The 12,520-nt window shown below is 38.9% G+C and overlaps 2 protein-coding genes across 4 annotated transcripts; one reads left to right on the forward strand and one right to left on the reverse strand.

Moving 5' to 3' along the window:
- Positions 1 to 3,431: 3,431 nt before the first annotated feature.
- LOC122315454 (probable anion transporter 5) lies at positions 3,432 to 6,583 on the reverse strand. Of its 3 annotated transcripts, none has more exons than XM_043131365.1 (3): positions 6,397 to 6,583; positions 5,387 to 5,635; positions 3,432 to 5,271 (listed from the first exon to the last, which is right to left on the reverse strand). In XM_043131365.1, exon 3 carries the CDS (start codon positions 5,148 to 5,150, stop codon positions 3,822 to 3,824), a length of 1,329 nt encoding a protein of 442 aa, XP_042987299.1. In that variant the 5' UTR covers positions 5,151 to 5,271; positions 5,387 to 5,635; positions 6,397 to 6,583; the 3' UTR covers positions 3,432 to 3,821. The 3 variants fall into 3 exon arrangements, with proteins under 3 accessions (XP_042987299.1, XP_042987307.1, XP_042987292.1); XM_043131373.1 differs by having other exon boundaries at positions 5,387 to 5,669; XM_043131358.1 differs by lacking the exon at positions 5,387 to 5,635.
- A 99-nt stretch (positions 6,584 to 6,682) lies between these two features.
- LOC122315502 (40S ribosomal protein S8-like) lies at positions 6,683 to 10,354 on the forward strand. Its single transcript, XM_043131437.1, has 3 exons — positions 6,683 to 7,006; positions 8,239 to 8,574; positions 9,759 to 10,354. Exons 1-3 carry the CDS (start codon positions 6,966 to 6,968, stop codon positions 9,763 to 9,765), a joined length of 384 nt encoding a protein of 127 aa, XP_042987371.1. The 5' UTR covers positions 6,683 to 6,965; the 3' UTR covers positions 9,766 to 10,354.
- Positions 10,355 to 12,520: the final 2,166 nt, after the last annotated feature.

Here is a 12,520-nt window from a genome sequence, read left to right on the forward strand (position 1 = left end):
TTGATATATAATTTTATTTTTTAAAAATATTAATTTTCTTACATATTATTAGTTTGGATATTGATAATAAAATATTTTATCACGAATCCAATTGTAATCATGAATAATCTTATATAATTATCCTTGTATTATCTTTATACAATCCTGAAATTATTACATGCCAGAAAAATGGTAAATAAAAATTGTAGGAACCCATCACTTATCAATAGGTGAGCTCTAAATGGAAACTCCAAGCCGATACTTTGATAATGAAATTGTGTTTTTCTCATTCTAGCCAATTGATGACCTTGAACCTATAAAATATGATCCTGAGTTTCTAATGATAAAATCGCTATATATTATCATCAGATGAATGAATGATTTGGTACTGTATATATCTCGGCAGAAGATGGCAATATGTGTGTATACACAATGTAGCTGCCCTGTTAAGGACTGTCATAAAGGCATCCCCTTATAAATATGGGCCCTAATAGAAACACTATGGAAAAGAGCATGAAATGAAATGGAATACGCAAAAAGGACAACTTTTAGCATACTGTTGCTACGTTTGGCAGCAAAAATGCCTTGGGTGTATTAGTAGCCTATATTGGATGGAAGGGTTACAATATATTCAAACATGAAATTCACTCAACGCTAAGATCACATAAAACAAAATCTACTTAAAGGTTAACAATATCAAATCCCAGGGACGACAGAAGTATTGATAAAGAGATAATACATCTGCTTGCACGGGGATTCAGTTTAGTCCCCGTGTAAACAATATCAAATCCTTACTTAGTGCTAATCAGTCATCGTAACGTAATATTTGCAAATATGTTTGCAATTGAAATGTATTGCAAGCATGTACAACATGTCTCATACATGTGGACTATGTCTCAAAGCTCCAAATCAAAATTGTTGGGAAGACTTCAAATGTTAATGATATTATAATTTACCATCTAGATTATGGTGAAACACAAATATTTTGATTGAATATGATAAATTGGAAGCGCTTCAAAATTCTCTGTGTCCGTAGAAATTAGAAATCCAAATCCTATATTTCCATGCAAACATCCCGAGGCAATAGGGTAGGATTCGTGTTGTCTAGTTGTCTAGGCTAGTATCTTATGCAAATTTTGTTTCAACTCATCTAAATTATTTGCCGTTATAAGACTGATTGTACACAAATTTATCGTTCTTCTCAATCATTTGATGCCCCTAATAAAAATTAAACCACTTCAGCAAATTTTCAAAAAGGCCAGTGAAGTATATGGTCTCTACGTTTGTTTGACTGAAAATATAGACTAAAATATATGAGACTTTCTATTGGAATTTAAAAAAAAAAAAAAAGTATAGTCAATGTCTAATAAGCATTTTAGAATTGAGAGATGTTATAGATACAAAAAAATTAAATAAAAATAAACCCATAAACTGACTTGGCTTCACATAATCTGTTAGATATACTTTACACTAAAAGTAACTTTAAAATCTGACACATTGCATCAAACTACGCCAGTTTGTAGATTTACTTTTGTGTAATCCCTTTATTACTAAAGTATTTATCTCCTAAAGTATTTCTCTTGTGGATTCCACGTCTGAAAAGTTATGCTTTTGCAAACAGTTGCAAGCAACACACTGGCCGGAATCTAAGATTATAATTGAGAATGAAAGTGAATTTAGCACAGAATGATTTTTTTTTTTTTTTTTTGAAATGGTGAATTCATTCATCATGCCAAAGTTATAAATATGACTTATCAATACAGGAAAATCCAAACTATAAGCCAACCTACGAATCTGCTCTGGAGCATCTCCGCACACAAAGTGGTGGACATTATCTTAACTTCTAAAACTCTCTAAAGAGAGAGAACGCACTCTAAATAAACAGAGTGACAAGGCCCCTCCATGCCCCTAAAGAGGCGGAGTATGGGACAATACTGCTATGAATACTAAGTCCAAAAGCCTATTACTACAATATTACTAATAAAACGACATAATACTACACTACAAAACAATAATAAAACAACCGAAACATAAACACAAGCACCGGCATGAGCCTCGACGACACACCCACCGCAGGCATTGGTTTCACAAGCGCCCAGGAACAGCACGAGTACCTAGCTCATGTACGGATCACAATAACCTCCACTGCAGAGGTTGGCCGTACATCCACCGGTCATAATATCGTTCGCCACTCTCGACTAGCACTAGCCCCAGATTGTGACCGATCAAACCACTCCTCACCCCGCTCGGTTAAAACAAAGATCAATAACACACCAAAACATCTCCGGAACGGAGGGACGGAATACAAAAATAGAGGTTGTAGTGCATGTGTATCAAAACCACTCTTAGAGGAGAGCCGACGGTCAGTCTATGTTATCCCGAAATCCGAGGTCCCAGAAAAGCCAAGTTTTGAATCGGTAGATGGCTCCCCGGTGACTTGTGGCGGCCATGCTCTAGTGCTATCCGAGACTTCATCCAGCGCGTGCGGGCTACGCTCCACTTCGTTTGGCGCTGCATTTGGTGGACTTGAAGATCGGCAGCTAGCCAATATCCTGGTGAGGCGCGTGTTGGCGGTCGGCACTCCACCCTTATTTGCCTGAAACACAACTACAAACGAAAATGAAAAAACACAAAATGTAGGAAACGAAAAGAGAAAGGGAAGGGGAAGGGAAGAGAAGAGAAGAGGGGGGGAGCCGAAGCTCCCACCCCCCGTCGTGGCTATGGAGATTTAGGGTTAGTTTAAAGAGAAGGGAGAGAGTTTAGAGAGAGGAGAGAGTTTTTCATGGGCTCACCCATGCTTAGTTCAGCACAGAAATGATTGAGAATAATTCATTGGTCTCTGAGGCCAAAATAGATGGGGCGATGAAGTTGTTGTTGGACAATTTTGAGGTATTTATTATTTGTGTTGTTGTAGTTGAAACTTACGTTTACTTGTTTTGGTTCTAGTCTTTACATGCTTATTATATCTTTGTCGGTGAACAAGGCGACGATGAGAGGAAAAGTTGGGCCTCTTTCCAAGACCTCAATGCTGTGTTTGGATATTGAGCTGAACTCAGTTTTTTATAAATAGTAGTGAGTTAATATGATAGAGTGAATTTTATGAGACTCATCTAAGATAAATTTAAATGTGTTTGGATATTAAAATGAGTTCAATACTCTTTATAAGAAGTTAAAAAAGATTGTAGATTCTATATATAAAGAGGTGTTGAGTTGAAAAAAATTATGAATCTCATGTGTAAGAAAATTTTGAATCAATACGAGTTTAGTAATTTAAAAGTTGTGTATTTGGATGTTAAACTCAACTTAAAATCAAACTGAACTAAGTTGATCTCAATGTATTCCAACTACTAAACTAGCCCTAAAGTGTCTAGTTTTGAGTGGTTTGCAACTCAGAACTAGATACTGCTTGTGGGCAATAGAAATTAGCAATATAAAATCATCTGCGAACCATATAAGCAACAAATCCTCATATCATCCAGTTGTAAAGGTCAGCAGCTATTGCTGGAGCCTTTTATTTTCTCATGCAATCAGTCAGTTACAACTTAACTTATCACAAAGATACATTGCTTCATGAGCCAGATGAGAACCTGCTCGATTATGGCGTCATGATTGAATATAACAAGTACATGGGTTGCGGATTCTTTGCAGTGGCACATCAAAGAATATATTCAATAGCTATCCTACAGCTAAGCTACCCTTCAAATTCTTTCGTTGGCAGTTGCATCATATACACTCCTTTGGATAGAATGGCATGCTTAACAAGCATCAGAAGGCTCATCAGCAGAAATTTATAAAATGGATCTCGACGGCCGGATCTGACCGTTACAAGAAACAAAGAAAACTCAATCAAAAATTCTCTCCCCTGTTGAAAACAGTATAAACACCAAAGAACTAAAGATGCAGAGAAACCCAGGTATGTAAAACACTGTTCTCCAGGTTTCTGGACTTGAAAGGTCTGCATTAGCACTTCTTGCAGCTTCAAGAAGCCTACCAGTGAGATCAACCCCAATGATGCCAGCGAATGTGCCAGCAGTATTAGAAACTCCCATCAAAATCCCAGCATATCTCGGAGCAATATCCATGTGGTTTACTGCAAACCCAGCTCTTCCTAATGCCAAGAAACCAAGAGCCACAGAAGAACAGAAGATGGCTCCACCAGCAGTTCTGAAAATGGGAATTGCCATCAACGCAAGAGCAGCAACTAAGAATCCAACAGTATTCAACAACTTCCGGATTTTAGTCACAGACAAAATTCTCTTGGTGATTAAGTGGTCAGCAACCACTCCCCCGATATTTGAAAATATAACCATGTTACAATATGGCAACATTTTAGATGATCCCATGTCCTGAAGGCTAAGCTGCAGGCCTTGCTCAAAGTATGTTGGCAGCCAGTTCATCAACACATACAAGGCATAATGGAAAGTGAAATTATTTACAACAATAGCCCAAACTGGCAAGCTAAGTAAAATCTTCTTCCATGGGATGCTGGGAGTTCTGGCAGACAATCCACCATTCTCCACTTTCATTTTCTGGTTTGCTTTGAGTGGCAACAAAGACTCACCAAAACCAGCAGCGGTGGCTTTCGGATGTTCAGACCGAGGAGGGTCACTAGCATACTTGAACCAAAGCAAGCACCACATGGCACCTAATGCTGCCTCAACAAGAAATACAGATTGAGGCCCTCTATACTTCACCAGGCTTGGAAGGACAAGCATTCCCGCAGCTGCGCCAAGATACATCCCAGACATTGTTAGAGAAACGGATCTAGATCTTTCATGGGGCGGAACCCACTGTGCTAGAACTGTGTGGATGGAGGGGAAGATGAAGCCTTGTGCCACACCAACAAGCAAGCGGGCAATCACTAAAACCACAACTTTACTAGGGTCTAATGGGACTAATGCACAAGTCGATGACCACAACACAAAAGAAATAAGGAGGACCTTCCTTCCCCCAATTTTCTGAGCTACCCATCCTCCAGGAACCTGTGAGCAGGCATATCCACAATAGAACGTAGAAAGTATCATTCCTTTAGTTGATTGGCTTACCTTGGCGTCATCAGCTGCAACTGTATATGCAATAGAGAAGCCCACACGTTCTATGTAGCAAACAGATGTGCTGATGAAGGTTAAAATGACTATCAAGTAACGCTTCGGAAATTTCATCATTCTCATACTTAGCCTATAGTCTTGTCTGGATAATATACTCAGTCAATTGTCTTTATACAATCCCGTCTGTCAACAGCTTTTAAACTACTACCAAGTGGTTCCAGAAAAAATGGCAACAACTTCATGCCTATCACACATCGGAAGATGAAAAAATCAGCATAGCTCATACATATCGAGCAGAACATATAAACAAAATAGAAAAAAATCAGCAACTTGCAAAACAACAGACAGAATCTACTCACAGAAAGCAATAATTACTGTGCCAGAAAAATGGAAAATAAAAATTGCAGGAACCCAGCACTTATCAATAGGTGAGCTCTAAATGAAATTCTGAAGCAGATACTTTCATACTGAAACTGGAATTTTCTCATTCTAATTGATGATCTTGAACTTAGAAAATGTGATCCCGAGTATCTGATGACAAAAACCGCTATTACCAGGTCCATCAGATGCATAAATGATTTGGTGCATCTCGGTAGAGAGACAGCAATCTGTGTGTATACAATGCAGATGCCCTGTTAAAGACTGCCATATAGGCATCCCCTTATAAATATGGGCTCTAGTAGAAACACTATGGAAAAGAGCATGAAATGAAATGGAAGCAAATGCTAGAATATGCATAAAAAAAAAAACCACAGATTCTGCCAGGTAAACGCATAAAAAAGGGACAACTTTAGCAGACAGTGCTATTATTGTTGGTGGCGAACATGCTTTGAGAGTATAGTAGCCTATATTGCATGGAAGGGTTACAACGATACCATTTTCAAACTTCAAACAAGAAATTCATTCAACACTGAGATCACATGAGACAAAATCTACTTTACAGTCAACAAAATCAAATCGCAGGGAAAGAAGCATTGATAAAGAGATCATTTAAGGCATTGATTTGGCCCTGTTTGAAACAAAACTATATTTTTTGTAACCTAATATATCAAAACTAACAATATTTTACTTCGCAGATATTCATTTTGAACTCTACTGCAAGTACATTATCCAGCATATTCAAGCCCAACTCAATAGATTTGGCAAACCTCGTGTTTTTTCTTTAGCCTCCTCTCTTTCCAGGCAACCAATCAGATCCAAGTCAAAATAAAATGCAGAGACCAAAACAAGCTAGAATTAAAAATGACATATAACATCTACCAATCCGCGAGACTCTTCGAACACAAGCTAAGACAGATACAAGAATCCATGAGTTATAAAAGTTCCAACACAGAGAGAGAGACACACACACACAGAGATGGAAACTAACCTTTGGTTCTTGACATCTACGACGGAGTGGCTGCATTACGACTGGCGGAGCGCCACAGGATGATGAAGACGATGGCCACGAGTCAACGAAGCTCCGATCGGCAGACGAAAAGTCGCAAGGAGCCTAGGGTTTGGGCGCGCGCGAGAGAGAGAGAGAGATCGCCGGGGTGGGTTAAGTAATTTTAACACTTAAAATGACGTCGTTTGGTCAATAAAAAAGTCGTCGTTTCACTACAAAAATAATAGAAACCGGACCGAGTATCATGTTTAAACCCGGTATACCAGTACCTAGTCCGGGTAGGGGCGGGTTGGGTAATCCGTTTTGTTTCCAGGTAAGACCCGGTCCGGTTGAACAGTCTTGGCTGTTGGTGAGGAGGAGCAGCCAGTGGCGCTGAAGATCGAAGAATAAACACTCGTACTCTTCGATCTTCCTTTCCAATCCGCAACCATGGGTAATGAGACAATCAGCAGGCACTTTCTCTTTTCTCCCCCTTTCTTTCATTCTCGAGCTAATGGAAGCTTCTGCTCGATAAAAGTTAAGTATCTCGCGTGACTCTATGCACAAGAGGCATGCCAGGAGGCAAGAAGAAGGCATGGAGGAAGAAGAGAAAGTAATGCAACCCACCTTTCTGACTCATTAATTTGTTTGTGTTATTAATTTATAATATTCTCTCTCGCGTCTCTGTTTGGTTGGTCAGAAAGAGTATGGAAGCAATGTTTTCTTTCCTTTCTCGACTGCTATACTCTTTGTTCTTGCATTTTCTCGGCTTCCTGATCGGATCTTTTTATCAATTCTCGGCTTTTGGTTATTCAGGGTTGTTTGATTGTTAAACTCAATGAGTGCTTCTTACCCAATATACATATATGTTGCTGTCCTGAGCTGAACTCGTTTTCGAATTTTACGTTTGAATATTTACACTGCGTTTCAGTTACAAAACACATTTGAGTAATATCCTTTCTTGACTCTCTTTCGTTTTATTTTCTAATTCTTCTTTTTTCCTTCTTTCCCATGTCCTAATGCGTAGCCACGTGAGAATTTTGTATAACGGCTCTATCTAGTGTGATCACTGTGATGTATTGAGTTTGGTGCTTTAGGATATGGGTGGGAATCTCAAGTTGTTTGGTGTCACTGAAAATTGCCCTTATTTATCGTCAGGTCATTTGATATAGTGTTACATGGTTTATATTTTAACACGAACTCAAAATTTGTACTAAAATTTCCCAAGGAGAAAAACTTCTTGTTGTTTCACCTCCTAATAACTATACGGTATTTTTGAGGATACTAGATTATATAAGTCGCTGTGTGTAGTATTTCCTCTTATATACTTCTAGTGTACTTGGACTATGTCTGTAATAAAACTCTTATTAATTATAAGAAAAAGTATTATATAATGTGTGATTCTCAATATATGCATATATATGTGTGTGTGTGAACCCCAAGGGGTTGGGCCAAGTGGTGAAGGTCTTGGTCTTGGGGTCTCACTCCCTTCAAAGTCTAAGGTTTAACACATTATGGGTGCGAACAATCCTTTGGAGCCACATTTCCTGATGAAAACCAGTGATTTAACCAGTTCTGTATAAAGAAAGTTTTGAGGGTGTGGTATACGGGACTGTAATTTACTCTGCAAGGGCGGGTCCGAAAGGCCCTGTTAAAGAGGTTTCCCAACATAAAAATATATATATGTTTGTATATATGTATTATTGGTAAAAATAAAACAGACATTCCTGAGTGATGATGATATATTTGAGTTGGCTTCTTCACATGAGGCTTGATGTTCGTATTTGCTTGTAATATCACTAATTTTCTCTCTATGCAATGCTGATCACTTTTAGACTGGTGCAGGTATGAGCTTGGCCACCAGCCTGCTAATACTATGCTTTCAAGCAACAAGACCGTGAGGCAAATTCGGGTGAGAGGAGGCAATGTGAAATGGAGAGCCACAGATTGGATACCGGGAACTACTCATGGGGTAGTGAAGCTGTCACCCGCAAAATACGTATGTTGTCTACAATGCTTCATACTACTCATGGGGTGGCCACCACTGGATGTTGTCTACAATGCTTCAAACAATGAACTTGTGAGGACACAAAATCTAGTGAAAAGTGCATTTGTTCATGTGGATGCTGCTCGATTCAAGCAGTGGTGGCTGCTAAGAAGGAAACCCCACATGTACCATTGGTCATTTTCTCCAAATTGTTTGCTTTCATTTTGATTGATTATTAGATTCTGTACAGCTGGATTTTTTTTTTTAATAAGTCTCTGTACAGCCGGATGTGACAATAACCTGACAATTAAGAGGAAATTTCTCATTGTATTAATCTCAATGTGTGTTGCATTACTAATGCACGTGGAATGCTTGCAGATTCGAATGTATTGTACATGATCATTTTTCATATAAAATACAGTTTTCAAAATCTTTTATTTTTTTAACTACTTGTTCGGTCTTTTATAGCAAATTCCATTGCGTTTATAGCATTTTCCCTCTTTTTTTTTTTTTTTTTTTTTCGAAGAGCCAGTAGCCACACTTCTAGTGGCCATGTCCCAAGTTTATTGATATGCTTCACTTATTGCAGAGAAATATCGTGGTTACAAGCAAATCATCTGGGAGATTACAAATAAAGAATTCAAAACCCTCCCAAATACAAAACCAACAAAATCAAAACCAGACAAATAAACAAAACTAAACAATCCTATAATAGGAATAAATTTAAATAGTCCTAGATAGGAAAAACAGAAAACTCTAAACAAGCCTAAAAACTATAGAACAAGCCAAAGCCAATAAACCAAGAAAAAAAACAATAAAACTTAAGCTCTAAAGTAAGGCAAACCCAATTAATTTGTACGAATAATGCCTTTTAAATACCTCGGCAATTGGTTAATATCATTATAGATGACATTTGTTTCAAAACTCACCCTGTTTTGTCAAGTAATCGGCCACTTGATTTCCTTCCCGAAATTGATGCAATACCCGCTCATTTTCTGTTGGCAAATGAAAAGGTCTTGAAATTACTGGATCTAATAGAAATGGTGCATTTTATGAAAATCTGGGTGGTTGGCCCCCTTCTTCCACTTTCAAAAAGTTCTATGTTAATGGGCTAAGGTTATGTTTTCTTTCAATGGTGAAAAGCTACATAATAGTTGTAACCACTTGCTGCCTGCTGGTAATGATGACAATTTACGAAATTCAGTCAGGTGATGTTGGTTTCAAAGGTGAAGAATTTGATCGACTATTTTGATTTCTTCCTTGGTTCTTTTTAATGATGGCTAGCATTCATGTGATAATATTTTCTTCATTTCCTGGATACTATTTCTAAATTTTTCAGTCATATATATTCTATGATAGGCCTATCGGCACATGATAGGATGTGATGGAGGCCCAACGGGAGCAAACAGTTTGCAGTGAGATCTTATTACAAGCTGTTGGCATCACATGGTAATGTTCCTTTTCCGTGGAAGAGTATTTGGAGGTCTCGTATGCCTTCCAAAGTTGCACGACAACGTATGGACTGCCACTCTTGGGAATATTTTGACCACGGACAATTTGAGGTAGTGGGGTCTCACTGTTATGGATTGGTGTTATTTATGTAAGAAGAATAGGAAATCAGAGGATCACTTGTTACTTCATTGTGAGGTGACAAGAGAATTGTGAGATGAGATCTTTAGAAGAATTGGTGTGGCTTGGGTTATGCCTTTGAAGGTGGTGGATTTACTAGCTTGCTTGAAGGATATTCAAGGCTGTCCCCAAATGGCTGCTATTTGGAGGATGGTTTCTTTGTAAATTATGTGATGTATTTGGATGGAAAGTAATGATTGATGCTTTGAAGATAGGAAGTGCACAATGGAGGAACTTTGGAACTATTTTTTGCACGCCTTATTACTCTGCTTTTCACCCATCGTGCTTAACGGAACAAGTGTTCACGATTTTCTATTTTTAATTTCTGGTTCCTAGAATGTATTTAGCCTTTCTTTTGTATACTTTCTGTCTACATGGATTTTGCCTACTTCATCCATATTAATAAAACTTTCATTATACTTAAATAATAATAATAATAATAATAAATAAAATAAAAATCTTCATTTCCTTTATCTGCTTGATAATGCAACTTGCTAGGAACATTTTTGGTTGGTGAGAAGAAAGTAGTTAGACCATTCTGGTGTAGGTATGGTGTGATCAATATAGCTTTTGTGATTTTAGTATTGAAATCCAATATTTTCCTACCAATTAGGTCAGACAAAAAGGCATATTATTTATATTTGCTTTTACATATATAACTGCATGTTGTGCCATTACAGGCAAATTCTCGCTTCTATGTATCATTTGTAGTCCTTAAGACTTGAATGAAGGATGTTGGTGGGGGCAGAGTTTTTGGATTATGTTCTTGACAAGTTTTGTAGGATGATTTCACCTCATTTACTTGATTTGTATCACAAAATTGATTTATTAGGTATCAGGTCTGGAATATCATTGCCTGACCATCAAAATGCCAGAACTCTAATATTAATACCGTGTATTCTGTTTAAAGATGCCATTTATGTGGGGGGTTGCTTCTTTTCCATTGTCTTCATTGTTTCCAATAGTTAATCTACTTATCGTGCAGGAATACAACTCTGGATATTTGTTCTGAATAGAACAGATGCCATTTCATTGGTTTTTTTTTTTTTTTTTTTTTCTCTCTCTCACAAGTAAACGGCGGTTCCATCTTCAATGTCTTCCATCAAGTTGCAATGGAAATCGAGATAGTATTTTCTGATGAACTGTACATTTGTTTGCTGTCAGAACCGTTCATCTTCTTTTGTGGTTTGTACATTATCGAGTTGAAATAACAAGTTTCATCATATCAATCAGCAGGAACTACCTCGATACAATCACTGCATATTATATATATATCTTCTATATATAAAAGCATCAATCCTAAAAGCAGTAGTATTTTTTGTTCTGACTTTTTCTGATGGTTTTATCCCTCATGTATTTGTCTCATTTGTCCAGTTTGCTTTTTCTTCCCATTTTGCACGTCTGCTGACTCCCATCCTCCATGTCTAGCAAGCTCTACACGGCAAACAAAAAAGCAAGCCTCCAAACACGCCAAAACAAACCACCATAGCACGTTGCCAACCTCAAGCTCACTACAGTTTTTCTGCTCACCGTTCGTTGAAGCCGAAGGCAATAACCCACAGGCCACAGATGCACCAAACCCACGTCCAAAGCCAGCCCTCCTCCATCCAAGGGTCTCCACCGCATGAAGAAACCTAACATCACCACAAAACACCTATGTTTTCCCATTCCAAAACAGAGCATGCTAGCTCTTCTCGCCCCCGCCAGAAGCCACCACCAAGAGCCATCACAGAATATACCGAAGGCCATAGAAATCGACGGCCAGTCACCCTCCATCACCTTGTGTTGCACCGGTAAGCACACAACTGACCCTCTCTACCTTCCTTAGTTTGTTGCTTCTCGGTAAGGCGCCACCGAACCTATGAATACGCCGCACATGGCCAGCACCTCTGTTGAGTACTGTGGAGTCTGGTCCACACCGCTCGAGCGAAGGCATTGGCCGCTCGAGCGAAGTCAGGCAGAGTCGAATGCTCAACGTTAGCTCGACAGTGAGCTCGAGCAGGAGGCTTTCGCTTGAGCGGAGGCATTGGCCGCTCGAGCGAAGTCAGGCAGAGTCAAACGCTCGACGTCAGCTCGACAGTGAGCTCGAGCGGGACGCGGAAGGGAAGTTCGCTCGACGCGCGCTCGACACGCCGCTCGAGCGAACATGCGATTTTAGGGTTTCCGCCGTTTGAACTATATATATGATGTTTTAACTCATACGGCCGGTTACTGTAGACACGAAAACACTGTGGACGAACAGTGTTGAGATCCATCTTGTAGTGTGATATTCCTCAATAATAAAATCCTCTGCAGCTCCCGTGGACGTAGGCAATTTGCCGAACCACGTACATCTTGTGTCGCGTGTGATTGCGTGTGTGATTGTTTTTCTCGTTCGTTATTATCTTTCAATTCATTGTCATCGTTTTTCACACCAATTGGTATCAAGAGCCGAGGTTCGGGTCTGAGGAGAAACGATGGCTAGAGATGAATTGAAGGTATCGGGGATTGAGAAGTTTGATGGCACGGATT

Source organism: Carya illinoinensis, chromosome 1 (assembly GCF_018687715.1).
Source record: "Carya illinoinensis cultivar Pawnee chromosome 1, C.illinoinensisPawnee_v1, whole genome shotgun sequence".
NCBI classification, from domain to species: Eukaryota; Viridiplantae; Streptophyta; class Magnoliopsida; order Fagales; family Juglandaceae; genus Carya; species Carya illinoinensis.